General features: G+C 42.8%; 1 protein-coding gene across 2 annotated transcripts in view; it reads left to right on the top strand.

The window, feature by feature from the left end:
• The window catches only part of URB2 (URB2 ribosome biogenesis homolog), a 290,020-nt gene that overhangs the window by 199,681 nt on the left and 67,290 nt on the right, over window positions 1-23,049 (top strand). For both annotated transcript variants that reach the window (XM_069753059.1, XM_069753058.1), the window contains 2 exons: window positions 5,354-5,444; window positions 19,541-19,668. In XM_069753059.1, coding sequence (XP_069609160.1) covers window positions 5,354-5,444; window positions 19,541-19,668 — 219 coding nt within the window. The remainder of the gene's footprint in view (window positions 1-5,353; window positions 5,445-19,540; window positions 19,669-23,049) is intronic.

Here is a 23,049-nt window from a genome sequence, read left to right as displayed (position 1 = left end):
GAAGAATTAAGCTGCGTTACCAATTTTACCACATCCTGAACAATATAAAGAAAAAAAAAAAGCAATTCCTGAATTGCTGATTTTTGTTCATTCTGTCTCCTAAAAATCAGAATAGAAAGTGATCAAAAAATGTCATGTGCCCGAAAATGGGAACAATAGAAACGTCAGCTAATCCTGCAAAAAACAAGCAGTCACATAACGGTCGGACGAAATATGAAAAAATTATAGCTCTCAAAATATGGTGATGCAAAAACTAAAAACGTCTTTTAGTGTGTGACAGCTGCCAAACATAAAAAAAGTACCGTATATAAATCTTGTATTGCTGTAATCGCACCAACCCAAAGAATAAAGTTGCTTAATCACTTATATCGCACGAGGAACGACATAAAAAGTAAAACCGATTCTTCACCTGCTGTTTTTTTTTTTTTCATTCTGCCTTCCAAAGATCGCAGTAAGGCTCGGTGCCCAAGAATTCTGCGCTAAGTGCTTACATCGGGGTTTCCGTGTAAATCCCTGAAATACGTGATTCAGACAGAATCTCTGGTGGAAGATTCCCTATAATGAGGCAGATGGAGGCACTGTGGATGCCATAGGACCTGTGATCTGGCGGTGTCCATCTTTTTAGGATTGCGTAAAAGTGCCGTCTGCCACAGTTTTGTGCACTTCTGAAAAAAAAGGACACCGCTGAGCAGAGGCAAGATGGGGTCCAGAGTTACTCTGCTGCCTCACTATTGTGAATGGATCATGGGTTTCATCTGAATCGCGTCACTCAGAGATTTAGATGGAAACCCCAAAGTAAGTGGTCAGCATAGTTACATAGTTATTAAGGTTGAAGGAAGACTATAAGTCCATCTAGTTCAACCCATAGCCTAACCTAACATGTCCTAACATGCCCAGCATAGAGCATCGGATAACTGTAATCCATACGTTATGTAAAATGTTTCCAATAAAAGCTTCCACTCAATCCACAAAAAAGCAAGTCCCCACTCAGATCTGTCATCTGTTAATGGAAATATAAGGGGCTTCCACGTTACTGGTAGCGCAAAGGCTGTGGAAAAGCGAAATGGCTCCTCACCCGCTAAAAGAAATGTAGCAAATTCTCCGCTCCCAAATCCAAATGTCCCCCTCCCTTCTGAGCCCCAGTGTGCCAAAACGACATATTGTGCCCACATGTTTGGCATTTCTGTAGTGATGAGAGCCCACCTAATTTACAGGTGCATGTCTCCAGAAGCATGAGCTGGGCATACTGTACTGGTGACTGCAACGGCAATTTGCAATTTTAACTCTGCAACATCCACTGCTGCCTGTTTCTGGAAAACACCCATGGATTCAAAATTGTCGCTACATCTATAGATAAATTCCCAAAGGGTTATAGTTTCCAAAATGGGGTCACTTACTTGAGGGAAGGGAGGGGGGGGGGGGGTTTGCTCTTCTAGCACTTAAGGGCTCTTTATGTGGAATCCACAAACTAGTCTAGGAAAATCTGCGTTTCAGGAGGCAAGTAGCAAACTGTCACTCCCGAGTCACTCCATATGGCGATGTAGTGCTCTACAGTCACATATGGGGTATTTCTACATTCTGCAGAAATTGTGGGACAAATTCTGTTGCCATTTTTACCCATTTCCCAGTGTGAAAATGTAAAATTTGGGGCTAACATTAGAAAAGTTTGTTACACACCTGTGGTGTCAATATGATCACTGCACTGTGCAGCAAAATTATATGACGCTACTTCCCTTCTGAGCTTTGCACTGTGCCTCAAAAGTAGTTTTCGAGACCACATATGGGGTATCGGTGAACTCATTAGAAATTGCACAATATACCTTGGGGTCCATTTTCCCCTAGTGAAAATACAAAATTTATAGCTAAAAAATATTTTTGTAAGAAAAATGTGATTTTTTTTTTTTTTTTTTTCCCAGCGGCTTAACGTTTTAAACTTCTGTGAAGCACCTGGGGGTTAAAGGTGCTCAATACACAGTTTCCACTGTTTAGGCACATTAGTGGCTCTTCAAACGTGACATGGTGTCCGCTAATTATTCCATAAACGTTTGCATTCAAAAAGTCAAATGGCGCTCCTTCCCTTCCAAGCCCTTACGTTCATCCAAACAGTAGTATTCCCCCACATATGGGGTATCATCGTGTACTCAGGATAAAAATTTTATGGAATATGTCTTTCCTCTTACCCTTATGGAAATTCAAAATATGTTTTTTTGGGAAAAATTTGTTTTTTTTTTTAATTTCCGCGGCTCTACGCTATAAACTTATGTGAAGCAGAAGTTCCTTACGGGATCTAGTTTCCAAAATGGTGTCACTTGTTCGGGGTTTCCACTGTTTAGGCACATTAGGGGCTCTCCAAACGCGACATGGCAACCGGTAATTATTCCAGCATATTTAACATTCAAAAAGTCAAATGTTGCTCCTTCCCTTCCGAGCCCTGCCGTGTGCCCAAACAGTAGATTTCCCCCACATATGGGATACCTGCATTCTCAGGAGAAATTGCACAACAAAATGTATGGTTCATTTTCTCCTGTTACCCTTGCAATGTAAAAAAAATAAAAATAAAAAAATAGGTATAAAGGAAATTTTTTTGTGAAAGAAAAGTAGAAGTTTAACTTTTTCCTTCCAAGTTACAAAAATTCTTGTGAAGCACCTGAAGGGTTAATAAACTTCTTGAATGTGGTTTTGAGTACCATGAGGAGTGCAGTTTTTAAAATGGTGTCAGTTTTGGGCTTTTTCTGTCATATGGGTCTCTCAGTCACTTCAAATGTGAGGTGGTCCCTAAAAAAAATGGTTTTGCTAATTTTGTTGTAAAAATGAGAAATCGCTGGTCAACTTTTAACCCTTATAGCTTCCTAACAAAAAAAAATTGTTTCAAAAATTGTGCTGATGTAAAGTACACATGTGGGAAATGTTATTTATTAACTGTTTTGTGCGATATGACTCTGATATAAGGCCATAGAAGTAAAAATTTTGAAAATTGTAAAATTTTCAACAAATTTAGATTTTTTTTATTCACAAATAAATGCAAGTCATATTGAAGAAATTTTACTGCTGTCATAAAGTACAATATGTCACGAGAAAACATTCTGAGAATCACCGGGATCCGTTGAAGCGTTCCAAAGTTATTACCTCATAAAGTGCAATTTTCCAACTTTGAATTTTTATGCCCTTAAATCATAGAGATATGTCACACAAAATAATTAATAAGTAACATTTCCCACACGTCTACTTTACAATTTTGGAAACATTTTTTTTTTGTTAGGGAGTTATAAGGGTTAAAAGTTGACCAACAATTTCTCATTTTTACATCATTTTTTTTTGGGGGGACCACATCACATTTGTCACTTTGAGGGGTCTATATGAAAGAAAATAACCACCATTCTAAAAACTGCACCCCTCAAGGTGCTCAAAACCACATTCAAGAAGTTAATTAAAGGGAACCTGTCACCCCGTTTTTTCAGTATGAGATAAAAATACTGTTAAATAGGGCCTGAGCTGTGTGTTACAGTAGTGTATTTTGTGTACCCTGATTCCCCACCTATGCTGCCGCAATACCTTACCAAAGTCGCTGTTTTCGCCTGTCAATCAGGCTGGTCTGGTCAGATGGGCGTGGTGACATCGCTGTTTCTTCCCCCAGATCTTGCAATATCTTTCCGTTGGTGGTGTAGTGGTTTGTGCATGCCCAACTGCTGAATCCACTGCGCAGGTGAAGAAAAAACGCATGATCGGCTCTATTTCCCTGGTGATCGGTGGGGGCGGCCATCTTCCTGAGGCCACACGTGCGCAGATGGGCCCCCATGAGCGCGGCCGATCGCATATGACGTACTATCCCATCACTGGGAATTAAGTCCCACATCACCTTGACGGGATAGTACGTCATATGGGATTAAGGGGTTAATAGCACCGACAAGGACGATCATATTTCTAGGTCATTTTTGCCACACGATGAATGCCATAGAAACATTTCCAAAAAACAATGTCAGAATTGCACGATTCATTTCACCGTGCTACTGAAGTCAGTTTCACCATCGAGAGAAGCAAGGGTGAAATCAACTACAGCTCACTTTCATGCCTCCATAATGCAATCTTTCACAGAATATGCTGCTCAATTTTAGCAGCGGCTGTTTTCTTGCTGCTCTTTGTTACAGGCTTTGTCACAGACGCCATGGTAACCTCAGATGGTTGGGCGTAAACAATACAGCTTAGAAAAAAGAACAGCTCTAGGAAATCGGTTGCTTAACATGTGATGTAAGAAAAAAAAACACATTTGCATATGTATTACATTTGTTTCCCATTACATCTGGGATTTATTTAATAGAGAATTGTTTTGTCTTCATACACGTTGATACGGTGTGTGATCCGACATACGGCATAAACCACTTCTGTCTCCCAAATAAGCAGACTGTTCTCTGTAGTCTAACTTGTTTATTGGTAAACATGAGCGCGGTAAAACTATAAAGAATACAAATGATATGGATAAGTATTGGGTAAAATAATAGCACAGCTGATACTTTACAACTAACAGAAAGGTGTACAGGATGATGCAACGTCTATATAACGACATACAGAAAGTCACTGATCATAGGTTTCCTAAATACTAGCTGCCATACAGTAAATCACATTCTGTACAACACTATATTACAAGAACAGAAGTAACAATCTTACCGGATAAACTTAACCAGGATTGCAAGTAAATAGATGGTTCCAGCACAGCACATAAGCACGTGTGTCCCAGGTAGTACACAGAAAAGTAATGGAGTCTCTCTCTCCCAGCATACCTTGGTACAATCCCACAATGCAACACTCTAATTATAACTAAAACACAGGTTATAAATTTAACCACCACTAGATGGTGCTATAGCACAGCAAAACCAAAACACTGATGATAGTAAACTTTAATGCATAATTGGAACCACACTGTCCATATTAGAATGGACAGAACAAGAATCAACAGGTTTAGGTGTGCAGCAGGAACGAATGAGACCTTTATTTCAATACTGTGATGGTTATTCATTTTACTTGCATATATAGCGCCATTAATTTCACAGCGCTTACAGACCTCATCAAGGTGATGTGTCTCTATAATATAGTTTTTCTAAAATGTGCAGTTTTGTTTAGATGCGGTGCTAGCTATGAGAACTAGAAGTCCAGTGTATCGATGTGTGGGTTTGAGCTCTCCGCATCATGCGCCATATAAGTAGAAATTTGCAGGTAGTTGATTAAGCCTTATTCAAGATTTTATTCCTACTATTCAGTGGAGTACAATTTATAGTGTTAAATCTAATTGTTTTTTTTTGTTTTTTGTTTTTTTTTAAACCCTTGCTAATTTTTTCAATGTTTTTCTTTGTGCATTAAGGTAATGTTAAAATCGATTCCAACATTCTTGAGCTGTTTTCATAGATTGGTTGCATCTGTCATGCATGAAGGACGACAAAAAGGAGATAAAGGTAACTTTCTTTATAGATTATGGGGGTAAACGCTAGTGTACAACTCTCAAGAATAAATAAATGTAATTCTATTATTCTCTCCTGTTATCGAAGATCCTCCATTCTATGAACTGGGGCCTAGAACTGAACTGCATATTCCAGATGAGGTCACACTTTGTAAAGTCTGATATAGAAGTATACACAGATCCTTCTCTACAAGTGACTCTCCAAGTCTATATACATAGCTACATTTCTCCATATTGAACCTTGTCTGCCAAATAAATGCCCAAACACTTGGTTTATGCAAGTCACGGTGGCGCAGTGGATAGCACAGCAGCCTTGCAGCGCTGGAGTCCTGGGTTCAAACCCCACCAAGGACAACATCTGCAAAGAGTTTGTATGTTCTCTCCGTGTTTGCGTGGGTTTCCTCCGGGTACTCCGGTTTCCTCCCACATTCCAAAGACATACTGATAGGGAGTTTAGAATGTGAGCCCCAACGGGGACAGTGATGATAATGTGTGCAACTTGTAAAGCGCTGCGGAATATGTTAGCGCTATATAAAAATAAAGATTATTATAACTCATTAGTATCTTCCATAGACTGCACAACACTATACAGTTTGGTGTCGTCTGCAAAAATGAAAACACTATTAGTCCCATCTATATAATTTATAAATAAGTTGAATAATAGTGGTCCCGGCACTGAGTCTTGGTTCACCACTTATAACTGGAGACCATTCAGAGTAGCAGTCAGTCACCACAACTCTCTGGTGCAGTCACACTTTGAGCCAATTTTCAATTCAATTACAAACCTTACTTTCTAATCATATAAATCCTAGTTTAGCCACCCATTAGGCATCTGCAAGGCATTGTTAAATGCCTTTACAAAGTCGAAAAACACTTAACAGCTGCTCCTCTGTCCAGATGTTTACTCAACTCTTAAAAGCTAATCAGATTGTTTTGACAACTTCTGTCCTTATTAAAGTTTGTGCTGGCTATCACTTATAAAGTTATTTTTTATCACACTCTACTATATCTATTTTCTTATAAGCTCCTCAGACATTTTTCCCACAATAGGTGTTAGTTTAAGGGTTTATAATCACCCAGAAAAGACCTAGAGCTCTTTTTGAAATTTGCACTACTTTGTTGTTTGTTTGGTACGGCACCAGTCACTTGTGTCTCCAAAAAATTATGTATAGGGCTGCAGCAATAACTGAGATGAATTCCCTATGAACTCTTGGATGCAAACCATCTGGGCAATGAGCCCTGTTGACATTAACTTTATTTAATGTCGCTTAGACCATCTCTATATTTAGACAAGTGAGTACATTAAATGAAAAAATAAAGGGTACTGGAATTGACAACATCTACCACTTTCTCTAACGGACACAAGTGCACAGACTCCGAATACGGACTTCTCCAGGAAGTCTGTTTTACTGTTTGGGTTCGGCAGCCAAAACAAAGCTTGTTGAAAGACTGCAGCGTAGCCAATCAACAAGCTTTTCTGGTGTTGACATTTCTAGCCCCATCTTAGCCATGCCAATACTTGGACGTTGGGTCCCTACTATTTTTGAAAACAATCGCATGTAAAGCAGACAGCTGGTGGCTACATCCCTCAGCTCTCTGCTTTATCTTGGCTGATTATCAAAAATAGAGGGCTTCCCACTCTTTTTTTTTTTTTTTGTTAAATATGTAAATAATTTTAAAAAAAATGGCTATGGGTACCTCATTTTTTTGATAACCAGCCAAAGTAAAGTGGGCAGCTGGATTCTGGTAGTCTCAGGCTGGAAAGTGCCATGGATTTTTGGCCCTCCCCAGCCTAATAATAGCAGCCCGCAACAGACCCAGAAAAGTCATCCATTAGATGTGCAAATTTTGGCTCTTTGCCCAGTTCTTCTCTCGTCTTGATGCGTTTGCAAGCAGGGTATTATTTTGGGGTTGGTGTTACCTGACATCGAGCACAGATGTTAGTAATAGGGTGGCGTCTATCAGACATCCCGATTGCTAACCCAGTAAGTTAATAGTTTAAAAAAATAAAAAGACACACAGGAAAAAATACTGTATTTGAATAAAGACTCCTTCATTCCCTCGTTTACCCATCTATTAATTAAAAATAAATCCAGGACGGTCCGATGGTAATCAAAGAGTGTAAAGTCCCACAACAAATCCTATGAAGTCTTGTTCAGAGAGAGTGCAGAATGAGACTTGATAGTTACTCCTTTTCAGCGGCAAGCTCGAAAATGCTCATGCTCGTGCCCGACGCTTACTGTGAGTAACCCTATTGAGCCTCATTCTCTGAACATTACACAGCTGACATCAACCCCAAAATATGACCCTCTTTGGCAGCGCAGACGGGAAGCCCTAGGCAAACCACCAAAATTGGAGCGTCTAATGCTTACACATTTTGTGGGGTGGTAGCGGGCCGCCATTTTTAGGCTGGAGTGGGCCTTGCCAGCCTGAGAATACCCCTTCCCAGTCTAATGAGAACAGCCGCCACAGAAATGATGCATCCATTAGATGTGCCAATTCTGGCTCTTAAAGAGGTTATATTATACTCACCTGGGGAAGGGGGGGGTGGTCTAATCCGATGGGCGTCGCAGTCCGGTCCGGGGCCTCCCATCTTCATAGGATGACGTCCTCTTCTTGTCTTCACGCTGCGGCTCCGACGCAGGCGTACTTTGTCTGCCCTGTTGAGGGCAGAGCAAAGTACTGCAGTGTGCAGGCGCCGGGCCTCTCTGACCTTCCCCGGCGCCTTCGCACTGCAGTACTTTGCTATGCCCTCAACAGGGCAAAGAAAGTGCGCCGGAGCCGCAGTGTGAATACAAGAAGAGGACGTCATTATAAGAAGATGGGAGGCCCCGGACCGGACCGCGACGCCCATCGGACCGAACCGCAGTGGGACCGCCCCTGGGTGAGTATAATCTAACCTCTTTCTTTCATCTTTCAGGATACATTGGGGGCTTATCTACAGCATTACAGAATGCTGTAGATGAGCCCCTGATGCTGGTGGGCTTAGCTCATCTTCGAGTTTGGGGGTGACAAGTTCCCTTTAACCACAGCTCTTCCCGATTGCCTTGGCGTGTTTGCAATTGAGGTAATAAAATGGTGGCCATTTTCCCAAAGCCCACTGCAGAGAACTGAATGGAAAAAAAGCTGCCGTTCACAGACGCCTACATCTAATGAGTGGCCAGGCACCCCAGCATCATAGCACTCCTGCTGAGATCTCCCCAGAGTGGCTCAATGATATTGAGGTCAGGAGACTGAGATGGCCACTCCAGAACCTTCACTTTGTTCTGCTGTAGCCAATGATAGGTCGACATTGCCTTGAGTTTTTGATCATTGTCATGTTGGAACGTCCAGGTACGTCCCATGCGCAGCTTCCAGGCTGATGATTGCAAATCTGCCTCCACTATTTGCTGATAACATGCTGCATTCATCTTTCCTTCAACTTTGACCAAGCATCCTGTGCCTTTGTTAGCTCACACATCCGTAAAACATCAGCGATTCACCTCGGTACTTTACAGTAGGAATGGTGTTCCTTTCATCATAGGCCTTGTTGACCTCTCTCCAAATGTAACGTTTATGGTTGTGGCCAAAAAGTTCAATTTTGATCTCATCACTCCAAATTACCTTGTTCCAGAAGCTTTGAGGCTTGTCTCTGTGCTGTTTTGCATATTGTAGGGGAGATACTTTGTGGCATTTGCGCAGTAATGACTTTCTTCTGGTGACTCCACCATGCAGACCATTTTTCTTCAAGTGCCTCCTCATTGTGCATCTTGAAACAGCCACTTCTAGTTTTCAGAGTCTCCTGTATTTCAGCTGATGTTATTTGTGGGTTTTTCTTTGCATCGCAAACAATTTTCCTGACCGTTGTGGATGACATTTTTGTTGGTCTACCTGCCTATGATTTTGTTTTTACAGAGCCCCTGATTTTCCTGTTGTTAATCACAGTTGCCTGGCATTATCAATTCCTTGGTCTTTTTGTATCCCTTTCCTGTTTTATACAGTTCAACTACCTTTTCCCGTAGATCCCTTGACAATTCTTTTGCTTTCCCCATGACTCACAATCCAGAAATGTTAGTGTCTGAATGAAAGATGCAAGAGTCTGTCTGGATCCCAGAGACTCTCTCAGCTTTTAGGCGGGTTTTACATGTCCTGATATTTCCAGTACTGGAAAAAATGGTACCAGAGATGTGTATACTACGTGCGGCACACGTGTGGCAACCATGTGCCACATCAATACCACACGGAAGGCCGCTGGGGAAGAAGCGCTACAGTAAGCTCTGTTCCCTGGAGACTGGTGCTGAAGGCGTCTCTCATCATTCTCCCCTGATCTGCTGGCTATCGGCGCGAGCAGAGGAGAATGATGTCCGAACGATGACAGCAGGTGGGAGCTTTTGGGACTCTTACCCCCATCATCTGACACCTGCTGCCGCTAATAAGTGACAGCAGGAGACGATGATCGGGGTATTCCACAGCCGCCTGCGATCTAACTAAATAAATGAATGAAAAACCCGACGTGGGTTCCCCCTTATTTTCTTGAACCAACCAGGCAAAATTCACATCTGGGGGCTGCATCCCTCAGCTGTTAGTTTCTGCAAGGTTGGTTATCAAGAATAGAGGGGTCAACAAGCTGTTTTTTTTTTTTTTAAATAAAAAAACGGCAGGAGGTCTCCCCCATTTTTGACAACCAACCTTACTAAAGCTCCATGGATATTAGATGCACCTATTCTGGCCCTTTGCCCGGCTCTTCCCTCTTGCCCTGTAGCGGTGGCAAGTGGGGTTCATATTTGTGGGGTTGATGTCACCTCTGTAATGTCAGGTGACATCAAGCCCACGGCTTAGTAATGGAGAGGTGTCTATGAGATACCTCACCATTACTAATCCTATAGTTACGTGGTAAATAAAGACACAGCCAGAATATAGTTTTTTAATTGAAATGATGACATACACTCCTGTCCCTGGCGTTTACGTGCACTGCACTTCTTGCGGTCAGCTGATCATGAGAACTTGACAATTGACCCGAGATAACCCCATCCCCGGCGGTCACGTGCATGGCAGTTCTCGCGGTCAGCTGATCGATTGTGAAAACTGCAGAGTACGCACACTTCCAGCTGAAACAAGGTACGCTGTTATGTAAATTAGTACACATGTGTCGTAAGCTGCGTTCCTGCACTTAATACACGCATATTACTAGAAGATAATGTGGTTTTACCGCATCTAATGATAGTGAATGGGTAATTTACACAGCGGAGATGGAGCGTTTCCGCTACATAAATTGACATGCTGTTGTCTAGAAAGATGCGCAGCATGTCTGTCTCTGGGAAGCCAGAGGTGTCCATGCACACATAGTGGAGATGGGATTATGCTGTAAAACCTGGCCATTGCGGGTTTGACGCTGTGGATGTACGCAGCGTCCATGCAGCAGCGTTTACTGACCATGAGAACATACGCTTAGAGTACAGTATTATTAATATAAAAATACAATAGTATTAAGTGACGAGCTACATAAACAAACACATGTGACAGGGTCATACATAGTAAGTAGAAAAGTAATAGGACATCACCTTATTTATTGCTTAAGCAATAAAGCAAAGATAATACATTGATATTAAGAGGTGCACCCTGGTAAGACCTGTCCAATACATGAAAGTGCATGACATTCAATAATTACAGTGGGGTAACAAGTAAGGGAAAGGGGCAGAGCTTACCAGAGTGAGAAGGATGACCCTGAACCAGATGGCAGGACCCCCAAAGTGAGTTTTACGTGTTCCAGACCCCGCTTTCTCAAGGGAATGGGTGGGGTTTACAGACAGGACCTTCAAATATCCCTGGTGATCGGTAACGTGTGCGTCATATGGCCCATGTGGACCAAAGGAAGTGGCACATTTGGTGCATGCGCACTGCATCCGGCAGGTCTCGGCAGCTACAGCACAAGACATCAAACGTCATTGCGCATGCGCAGGGAGGGGGAAAGGTCCCTGGGCATGTGCATAAGGCATACAGACGTCCAGCCGAGCGCAGAATACGGCAGGCAGCAGTGCATCCGCAGCATGATAAATGCACAATGCATGTCCCCAAAAAGGATTGGATAAAGGAAAAATGTAAACACCCAGCTGATACCAGATAATGCAGAAAAAACAAGCCAACACAACATGACCCATTTTATCAACATAAAAAAGTATATGTAGGCAGGCACATTTGCAGGATGCCGTGTAGGAGAGTCTCTGGAATTGATAGTAGCTAGAAAGGCAGAGTAGAAGGTCACTGTTAACACCATGGGTCACAGGTGGCTCTAAACCAGACCTGGGCAAAGAGCAACCCGTGGGACAGAGACAGCCGTGGGGCTGACAACCAGAGGTCCACAGGCTGCACTGTGCCCGCCTGCTCATTGTCTCCATCTGTGGCTCTGCGCTGCGCCGCTGACTCCTTTGTTGGAGGATGGGCCTCCGGCCACTTCCTCTACCAATCAGCGGGTGAAACAGATGACGCAATGACGTCATTTCATGGTGCTGTACATGGTTCTGCACATGGTGATGCACATGGGAGGGAGTCATGCTTCTGCACATGAGGGGGTGACATGGCGCTGCACATGGGGGAGTGACATGGTGCTGCACATGGGAGGAGACATGGTTCTGCACAAGGTGGTCCACATGGAGGGGGAGCTGATATGGTGCTGCACATGAGGAGACATGGTTCTGCACATGATGGGTTACTTGATGTGGCATATGAGGGTGACATGGTGCTGCACATGGGGGTGACATGGTTCTGTACATGGGGGTGACACGGTGATATGAGGGTGACATGGTGCTGCACATGGGGGTGACATGATGCTGCACATGCGGGTGACATGGTGCTGCACATGGGGGTGACATGATGCTGCACATGGGGGTGACATGATGCTGCACATGGGGGTGACATGGTGCTGCACATGGGGGTAACTTGGTGCTGCACATGGTGGTGACATAATGTGCACATGGTGATGACATAATGCTGCACATGGTGATGACATGGTGCTTCACATGGGGGTGACATAGTGCTGCATATGGGGTGACATGATGCTGCACATGGGGGTGACATGGTGCTGCACATGGGGGTAACTTGGTGCTGCACATGGTGGTGACATAATGCTGCACATGGTGATGACATAATGCTGCACATGGTGATGACATGGTGCTTCACATGGGGGTGACATAGTGCTGCATATGGGGTGACATGGTGCTGCACATGGGGGTGACAAGGTGCACATGGTGCTGCACATGGGGGTGACAAGGTGCACATGGTGCTGCACATGGGGGTGACGAGGTACACATGGTGCTGCATATGGGGGTGACATGCTGCACATGGTGCTGCATATGGGGCGACATGCTGCACATGGGGAGGCTATGGGGGAGACATGCAGTCTGTATAGGGAGGCTGTGTAGGGCTCATGTAGTGTATATGGAGACCCTGTGTGGGGCTCATGCTGCATATAAGGGGCTGTTGGGGTGCTCATACGATATACAGAGGGGGCTGTACTCGGGTTCAAACGATAAATAGGGGGATATCAGTATACTTAATTCTGCTCAATATTAACCCCTTCATGACCCAGCCTATTTTGACCTTAAAGACCTTGCCGTTTTTTGCAATTCTGACCAGTGTCCCTTTATGAGGTAATAACTCAGGAACGCTTCAACGGATCCTAGCGGTTCTGAGATTTTTTCGTGACATATTGGTCTTCATGTTAGTGGTAAATTTAGGTCAATAAATTCTACGTTTATTTGTGATAAAAACGGAAATTTGGCGAAAATTTTGAAAATTTCGCAATTTTCACATTTTTAATTCTTATTCTGTTAAACCAGAGAGTTATGTGACACAAAATAGTTAATAAATAACATTTCCCACATGTCTACTTTACATCAGCACAATTTTGGAAACAAAATTTTTTTTTGCTAGGAAGTTATAAGAGTTAAAATTTGACCAGCGATTTGTCATTTTTACAACGAAATTTACAAAACCATTTTTTTTAGGGACCACCTCACATTTGAAGTCAGTTTGAGGGGTCTATATGGCTGAAAGTACCCAAAAGTGACACCATTCTAAAAAATGCACCCCTCAAGGTGCTCAAAAGCACATTCAAGAAGTTTATTAACCCTTCAGGTGCTTCACAGCAGCAGAAGCAACGTGTAAGGAAAAAATGAACATTTAACTTTTTAGTCACAAAAATTATCTTTTAGCAACAATTTTTTTTATTTTCCCAATGGTAAAAGGAGAAACTGAACCACGAAAGTTGTTGTCCAATTTGTCCTGACTACGCTGATACCTCATATGTGGGGGTAAACCACTGTTTGGGCGCACGGCAGGGCTTGGAAGGGAAGGAGCGCCATTTGACTTTTTGAATGAAAAATTGTCTCCACTCTTTAGCGGACACCATGTCACGTTTGGAGAGCCCCCGTGTGCCTAAAAATTGGAGCTCCCCCACAAGTGACCCCATTTTGGAAACTAGACACCCCAAGGAACTTATCTAGATGCATAGTGAGAACTTTGAACCCCCAGGTGCTTCACAAATTGATCCGTAAAAATGAAAAAGTACTTTTTTTTCACAAAAAAATTATTTTCGCCTCAATTTTTCATTTTCACATGGGCAATAGGATAAAAAGAATCCTAAAATTTGTTGGGCAATTTTTCCCGAGTACGCCGATACCTCATATGTGGGGGTAAACCACTGTTTGGGCACACGGCAGGGCTCGGAAGGGAAGGCGCGCCTTTTGACTTTTTGAATGGAAAATTAGCTCCAATTGTTAGCGGACACCATGTCGCGTTTGGAGAGCCCCTGTGTGCCTAAACATTGGAGCTCCCCCACAAGTGACCCCATTTTGGAAACTAGACCCCCGAAGGAACTTATCTAGATGCATATTGAGCACTTTGAACCCCCAGGTGCTTCACAGAAGTTTATAACGCAGAGCCATGAAAATAAAAAATAATTTTTCTTTCCTCAAAAATGATTTTTAGCCTGGAATTTCCTATTTTGCCAAGGGTAATAGGAGAAATTGGACCCCTAATGTTGTTGTCCAGTTTGTCCTGAGTACGCTGATACCCCATATGTGGGGGTAAACCACTGTTTGGGCGCACAGCAGGGCTCGGAAGGGAAGGCACACCAACTGGCTTTTTAAATAGAAAATTAGCTCCAATCACTAGCGGACACCATGTCACGTTTGGAGAGCCCCTGTGTGCCTAAACATTGGAGATCCCCCACATATGACCCCATTTTGGAAACTAGACCCCCAAAGGAACTAATCTAGATGTGTGGAGAGGACTTTGAACCCCCAAGTGCTTCACAGAAGTTTATAACGCAGAGCCATGAAAATAAAATAAAAATTTTATTTTCTCTAAAATGATCTTTTAGCCTGCAATTTTTTATTTTCCCAAGGGTAACAGGAGAAATTTGACCCCAAAAGTTGTTGTACAGTTTCTCCTGAGTACGCTGATACCCCATATGTGGGGGTAAACCACTGTTTGGGCACATGTCGGGGCTCGGAAGTGAAGTAGTGACGTTTTGAAATGCAGACTTTGATGGAATGCTCTGCGGGCGTTACGTTGCGTTTGCAGAGCCCCTGATGTGGCTAAACAGTAGAAACCCCCCACAAGTGACCCCATTTTGGAAACTAGACCCCGAAAGGAACTAATCTAGATATGTGGTGAGCACTTTCAACCCCCAAGTGCTTCACAGAAGTTTATAACACAGAGCAGTGAAAATAATAAATACGTTTTCTTTCCTCAAAAATAATTTTTTAGCCCAGAATTTTTTATTTTCCCAAGGGTTACAGGAGAAATTGGACCCCAAAAGTTGTTGTCCAGTTTCTCCTGAGTACGCTGATACCCCATATGTGGGGGTAAACCGCTGTTTGGGCACACGTCGGGGCTCAGAAGGGAAGTAGTGACTTTTGAAATGCAGACTTTGATGGAATGGTGTGCAGGCGTCACGTTGCGTTTGCAGAGCCCCTGGTGTGCCTAAACAGTAGAAACCCCCCACAAGTGACCCCATTTTGAAAACTAGACCCCCCCAAGGAACTTATCTAGATGTGTGGTGAGCACTTTGAACCCCCAAATGCTTCACAGACGTTTACAACGCAGAGCCGTGAAAATAAAAAATCATTTTTCTTTCCTCAAAAATGATGTTTTAGCAAGCAATTTTTTATTTTCTCAAGGGTAACAGGAGAAATTGGACCCCAGTAATTGTTGCACAGTTTGTCCTGACTATGCTGGTACCCCATATGTGGGGGTAAACCACTGTTTGGGCGCACGTCGAGGTTTGGAAGTGAGGGAGCACCATTTGACTTTTTCAATAAAAGATTGGCTGGAATCAATGGTGGAGACCCCCTGATGTGCCTAAACAGTGGAAACCCCTCAATTCTAACCCCAACACACCCCTAACCACAACCCTAATTCCAACCCAACCCTAACCCTAAGGCTATGTGCCCACGTTGCGGATTCGTGTGAGATTTTTCCGCACCATTTTTGAAAAATCCGCGGGTAAAAGGCACTACGTTTTACCTGCGAATTTACCGCGGATTTCACCTGCGGATTCCTATTGAGGAACAGGTGTAAAACGCTGCGGAATCCGCACAAAGAATTGACATGCTGCGGAAAATACAACGCAGCGTTTCCGCGCGGTATTTTCCGCACCATGGGCACAGCGGATTTGGTTTTCCATAGGCTTACATGGTACTGTAAACCTGATGGAACACTGCTGCGGATCCGCAGCCAAATCCGCACCGTGTGCACATAGCCTAATTCTAAAGGTATGTGCACACGCTGCGGAAAACGCTGCGGATCCGCAGCAGTTTCCCATGAGTTTACAGTTCAATGTAAACCTATGGGAAACCAAAATCGCTGTACACATGCTGCGGAAAAACTGCACGGAAACGCAGCGGTTTGCATTCCGCAGCATGTCACTTCTTTCTGCGGATTCCGCAGCGGTTTTACAACTGCTCCAATAGAAAATCGCAGTTGTAAAACCGCAGTGAAATGCGCAGAAAAACCGCGGTAAATCCGCAATAAATCCACAGCGGTTTAGCACTGCGGATTTATCAAATCCGCTGCGGAAAAATCCGCAGAGGAACAGAATACGTGTGCACATACCGAAACCCTACCCCTAACCCTACCCCTAACTCCAACCTTAGTGGAAAAAAAAAAAATCTTTATTTTATTATTGCAAACATGTAGATCAGAACAGAAAATGCGGCAGCACTCACCCATCTGTGGTCCAATTCTTTATTCAAAACATGAACACATACAGCCTTGCGGTCCGAGGGAGCGCTTGGATCAGCGCGAAACAGCTGTCGTCGTTCACCTGCTCACCTCCCGTCCATCTGCACTCCCTCGGATCGCAAGGCTGTATTTGTTCATGTTTTGAATAAAGAATTGGACCACAGATGGGTGAGTGCTGCCGCGTTTTCTGTTCTGATCTACATGTTTGCATCTATCTTCCATGCGAGCACCTCCTATACTGGTCAGTCCGTCACCACTCACTGCTGCTGATCTGCCGGAAGAAGGAAGGCTGTGCAGCTCACTTTTTCCTTTGTTTTTGGTTTATTTTATTATTGTCCCTATCTATGGCCGGCCGGCAGATTCGGCGGGCGCACTGCGCATGCGCCCGCCATTTTGGAACATGGCGGCGCCCAGGAAAGAAGACGGACGGACGCCGGGAGGATCGTTAAGTATAAGGGGGGGAGATCAGGGCACGGGGGGGCGTCGGAGCACGGGGGAGGGTGCATCGGAGCATGAGGGGGTGGATCGGTGTGCGGGCGGGTGGATCGGTGTGCAGGGGGGGTGGATCGGTGTGCAGGTGGGGTGGATTGGAGCACGGGGAGGGTGATTGGAGCACGGGGGAAGCGGACAGGAGGACGGGGGAGCGGAGCACAGGACGGAGGGGTGCGGGCCACAGATCGGGGGGCTGGGGGGGCGATCGGTGGGGTGGGGGCACAGTAGTGTTTCCAGCCATGGCCGATGATATTGCAGCATCGGCCATGGCTGGAATGTAATATTTCACCAGTTTTTTAGGTGAAATATTACAAATCGCTCTGATTGGCAGTTTCACTTTCAACAGCCAATCAGAGCGATCGTAGCCACGGGGGGGGGGGGGTGAAGCCACCCCCCCTGGGCTAAACTACCACTCCCCCTGTCGATCGGGTGAAATGGGAGTTAACCCTTTCACCCGATCTGCAGGGACGCGATCATTCTGTGACACAGCATATGCGTCACAGGTCGGATTGGCACCGACTTTCATGACGCATACGCTGTGTCACAGGTCGGGAAGGGGTTAAGTGATACAATTAATATTAATAAAATTATCAATAATGTAATTATAATATATTGATATTAATATTGAGCAAAATTAATTTCGGCCTATTGGTTCGGCCCTCCACAACAGACGCGGTCTATCATGTGGCCTCTCGGGAAAATTAACTGCCCTCCCCTGCTCTAAATAATGAGTAACAAAAATAAATAAGAAATGAGTCTATAAAAACATGGTTAAAATCAAAACATCTGGACAAAGGAGGTTAAGGTGGACAAAAGGGATTGCGGACCAAATGTAAGGATCATTGAATATACAAATGAAAATATTATTATAAGAAAGAAGCGAAACTGAGGGACTCATTGAGGCCCATGGGGGCCATAGTATCTAAAGCAGTGTTCCCCAACTCCAGTCCTCAAAAGCCACCAACAGGTCATGTTTTCAGGATTTCTTTAGTATTGCTCAGGTGATAATTGCATTACCTGGAAAGGCAAGAATTCCATCACCTGTGCAATACTAAGGAAATCCTGAATACATGACCTGTTGGTGGCTCTTGAGGACCAGAGTTGGGGAACACTGATCTAAAGTAACAATCCACTTGGTTTCCCTCTGAGCAAGAAGCCTTGTCATGCACTTTCATGTATTGGGACAGGTCTTACCAGGGTGCACCTCTTAATATACCTTCATACCTATACCTTAATACCTTCAAAAAGAACCTGAAGACCCACCTCTTCAGACAAGCCTACAACCTGCAGTTACCACCGATCGACCAAACCGCTGCATGACCAGCTCTATCCTCACCTACTGTATTCTCACCTATCCCTTGTAGATTGTGAGCCCTCGCGGGCAGAGTCCTCATTCCTTCTGTACCAGTTATGACTTGTATTATTTAAGATTATTGTACTTGTTTTTATGTATACCCCTCCTCACATGTAAAGCGCCATGGAATAAATGGCGCTATAACAATAAATAATAATTAATAATAATATCATTGTATTCTCTTTGCTTTATTTCTTCAGCATACAGGTGATGTCCTATTACTTTTCTACTTACTATGTATGGCCCCGTCACATGTTTGTCTAAGTATCTTTCCACTTAATCCTATTGTCTTTTTATATTAATAATACTATAATAAAATTTGTACATGTTTGTACTACATTAATCTGATACTCCTTATTCTCCTGTTGTTCTCATGTCTTTTGGAGTCGGCTTTTTTCTTTATAGGGTGGGTCACCACCATTGTCGCCACCCTGGCCATCTAGAATGCAACTGGGATTTTTGTTTACAACAATCTCATTATGTTGCAGTACGACGCACTTATGATGGTCTACTAGTCAAAATGGGCTCCGCATGGTCTACTAGTCAAAATAGGCTCCGCAGAGTGGAGGAGGTGACGGGTTCGTTTCCCAAGACCACAATTTTCTGATCTGGTTGCTGTTCCAATATCTTGTGTATCTTTTTGCTCAATTCTGATATTGGCCTAAATATAGTGCTGACCTAAAGAACAATATGACACTAGTAAACTGTCTCCATATTACTGGAATCTAAAGAAGCTTCCTAAAGTTATTACCAAATAAACTTGACATTTCAGATTTTAAAAAAATATGGATCTGTCCGAAAGGAAAAAAAAACTGGGTGAGAAGGGAGGGGTTTAATGTCATGACTTCTTACCGATTTGCCAGTGAAAGAATTAAATGTAGCTTGTACAAAGTTTCTTTGCTTTGCATGTCATGATAATCAGTGGCAAGTTATAAATTCTGCGCATTTGCAGCTAATAGAGTTGTACGTACTTTACTATCCAATAAGTTTAGTTCACCTTTTAATTCTCTTATGTTTTACAGGTGCCACCTATGTTCAAAAATGTGCCAAGTTAGTAGAAAGAATGTACACTTACATTGCTGCAAAGACGGAGGAATTCACTGTGTTTTCTACTTTCATGGTTTCACGATATATACATGAACTACAAAAGGTATAACTGCTTATCTTACTTCACTTTGACTAAAAGCTCGCTGTGACTTCAATTTTGAAATTGAATGCCATTCAATCAAGTCTATGGGTGTGTAAAAAATACCAGACTGCACTCGGATGGCATCTGAGTGCAGTCAGATTTCCGTAGACTCTCAGAATGGAGAAGATGGAGAAATTTAGTTTTCCATCTTTTCCTCAATGTTCAGCGATTCTCTCATCTGAGAGAACAGGATCACGCTTTGCTGGCTTTCTGATCAGATTGTAATTTGCATAGTTGGCCCAATTCTCTCAGGTGAGCGGATCTATGACCTTCTGAATGTGGCCTAACAAAGATATCCTTTCTATACTACAGACAATATGAACGTGGTTCTGAATAAGTTTTAGTGCATTGCACACAAAAGTCAACTGTGTGTATGTCTGGAGTGATCGCGCACCTCTGCTGAAATACATATAAATCTACAGTAGCTAGCAAAAAGTATTCACACCTTTGGCATTTCTTGTGTTTTCTTATCTCACAAGCTGGAATTCCACTCTTTTTTTTTTGTGATGGTTTGCATCAGTTCATGTAAAGAAAATGCCTACAACTGTGAACATTTGGTTTTCTTTTTTTGTGAAGCAAACAACAAATAGGATGTAACAACTGAAAACTTCAATGGGCAAAACTATCCACCCCCTAAAGTCAGTACTTTGGAGAGCCTTGTTTTGCAGTAATTACTGCTGTAAGACGCTGTAGATAAGTCTCTATGAGCTTTCCATATCTTGCCACTGGGATTTGTGACGATTCCTCACTGCAAAACCTTTCCAACTCCTTCAAGTTGGATGGTTTCCTCTGGTAAACAGCAATCTTCAAGTCTGACCAGAGATTCTCAATTTGATTAAGGTCTTTGTGTTGACTAGGCAACTCCAAAACGTTTACACATTCCTCTTAAACCACTTGAGTGCTGCTTTAGCAGTATGCTTTGGTTCATTGTCTTGTTGGAAGGTAAACCTCCGTAACATTTTCAAATCACTGACAGACTGAAACAGGTTTTGCTCAAGAATATCCCTGTATGTCTCACCATCCATCTTCCCCCGGACTTAAACCATTTTCCCTGCCCCTACTGCTCAAAAACATCCCGACAGCATGATGTTGCCACCACCATGTTTCACTGTGGGGACGATGGTCTTGGGATGATGAACTGTGTTGGTTTGGTGCCAGACATAGCATTTACCTTGGTGGCCCAAAAGGTAATTTGCGGAGTTTCCCACATGTCTTTTGGCAAAATCAAAAAGTACCTTACAATTTCTGTGTGTAAGTAAAGGCTTTTTCCTGCTCACTCTTCCTTAAAGGCCACCTCTATGGAGTGCCATCTGGACAGATACAGTATGCCAGTCTCTCCTTGGGAACTCTGCATCTCTTTCAGGGTTACTTTTGATCTCTGTGTTGCCTCTGGGGTTGTTTGGTTAGTGGTACCTCTTGCTTAGTGGTGTTGCAGCCTCTGTGCTCTTTCAGAAAAGGTGTGTATATACTTAGACCATGTAAAAATAGAATGTACACAGGTGGACTTCCTTTCACTAAGCATGTGACTTATGAAGGTAATTTATTCCATCTGAAATTTTTAGAGGCTTCATAGCAAAAGGGGTGAATACATATGCACATGCCAATTTTTAGTTATTTGCTGCCATAAATTTAATTTATGCCTTTATTTTTCTGACTTCACTTCACCAACTTAGACAATTTAGTGCTAATGCATCATACACATAAGGCCGGGGACACACACAACGTTTAAAAAAACGGTCCGTTTTTCACGGACGAGAATCGCACAAATGTTAACAAAACAGTGATCCGTGTGCAGTGCGAGGATGCGATTTTCTCCCATGAAATAATCCGTTTGACATCCGTGTGACATCCGTATGGCGAGATTTTCTCGCAGGCTTGCAAAATGGACATACAATGGATCCATGGGCTCAAATATTCGTATATGTATATATATATATATATATATATATATATATATATATATATATATATATATATATATATATATGTATATGTATAAAATAAGAAAAGCAGCACAAAAAATAAAGAAAGGTGGACTTTATTGCCTGAATGGCGTGGCAACGTTTCAATGGCTTGAAAAAGGATTGTTATATCCGAAACCTTGCCACGCCGTTCAGGCAATAAAGTCCACCTTCTCTTTATTTTTTGTGCTGCTGCTTTTCTTATTTTTTTCATATTGTTGGAAGCCATTGGACTACTGGCTGGGAAAGCTTTGCACTGCACCAAGGTATTCTGTAGATGCTGTTCCAATTTTTTCTATATATATATATATATATATATATATATATATATATATATATATATATATATATATATATATATATATATATATATATATATATTATAAAATATATATATTTTCATTAAGCGCTTGATAGCATAAAAGCCGGTAATTCAATTGCCGGCTTTTGCTATCTCCTTCCACAACCCGACATATGAGACATGGTTTACATACAGTAAACCATCTTCTATCCCTTTTTTTATTACATATTCCTCTTTACTAATGTAAGAAGTGTCTTGGTGTAAAATTTGGTGGCTCTAGCTATTAAATTAAAGGGTTTAATCGCGGAAAAAATTGACGTGGGCTCCCACGCAATTTTCTCCGCCAGAGTGGGAAAGCCAGTGACTGAGGGCAGCTATTAATAGCCTGGAGAGGGTCCATGGTTATTGCCTATTCTGGCACTTGGCCACTCTCTTCCCACTCCCGTGTAGCTGTGGGATATGGGGTAATGAAGGGTTAATGTCACCTTGCTATTGTAAGGTGACATTAAGCCAAATTAATAATGGAGAGGCGTCAATTATGACACCTATCCATTATTAATCCTATAGTACAAAATGGTTAATAAAGCACACACATTATTACAAAGTGTTTTAATATTTTATTATACTCTTAATCCCCCTGAAGACCTTTGTAACCTGAAACAAAGTTAAACAAAACAAACAACAATATTCCATACCTTCCGTCGTTCCGTCTTGTCCCACGCTGTAAATCCATCTGAAGGGGTTAAATCATTTTACACCCAGGAGCCTGCTAATGCAGCTGTGCTGGTGGCTGTAAAAACCTGGGGAATGAATGGAATGCAGGGGATTGAACTGTAGTTACCTAGAGTCGCAGTGATGCGCCCTCTGCTGGATGTCCTCATATGAACTTGAGCGTGGTTTTAACAGCCACGAGCACAGCTGCATTAGCAGGCTCCTGGGTGTAAAATGATTTAACCCCTTCAGATGGATTTACAGCGTGGGACAAGACTAAACGACGGAAGGTATTGAATATTGTTGTTTGTTTTGTGTAACTTTGTTTCAGGTGACAAGGGTCTTCAGGTGGATTAAGAGTATAATAAA

The sequence above is a fragment of the Ranitomeya imitator genome, chromosome 2 (assembly GCF_032444005.1).
Source record: "Ranitomeya imitator isolate aRanImi1 chromosome 2, aRanImi1.pri, whole genome shotgun sequence".
In the NCBI taxonomy this organism is placed as follows: domain Eukaryota; kingdom Metazoa; phylum Chordata; class Amphibia; order Anura; family Dendrobatidae; genus Ranitomeya; species Ranitomeya imitator.
This window is presented reverse-complemented; position numbering and strand designations above follow the sequence as displayed.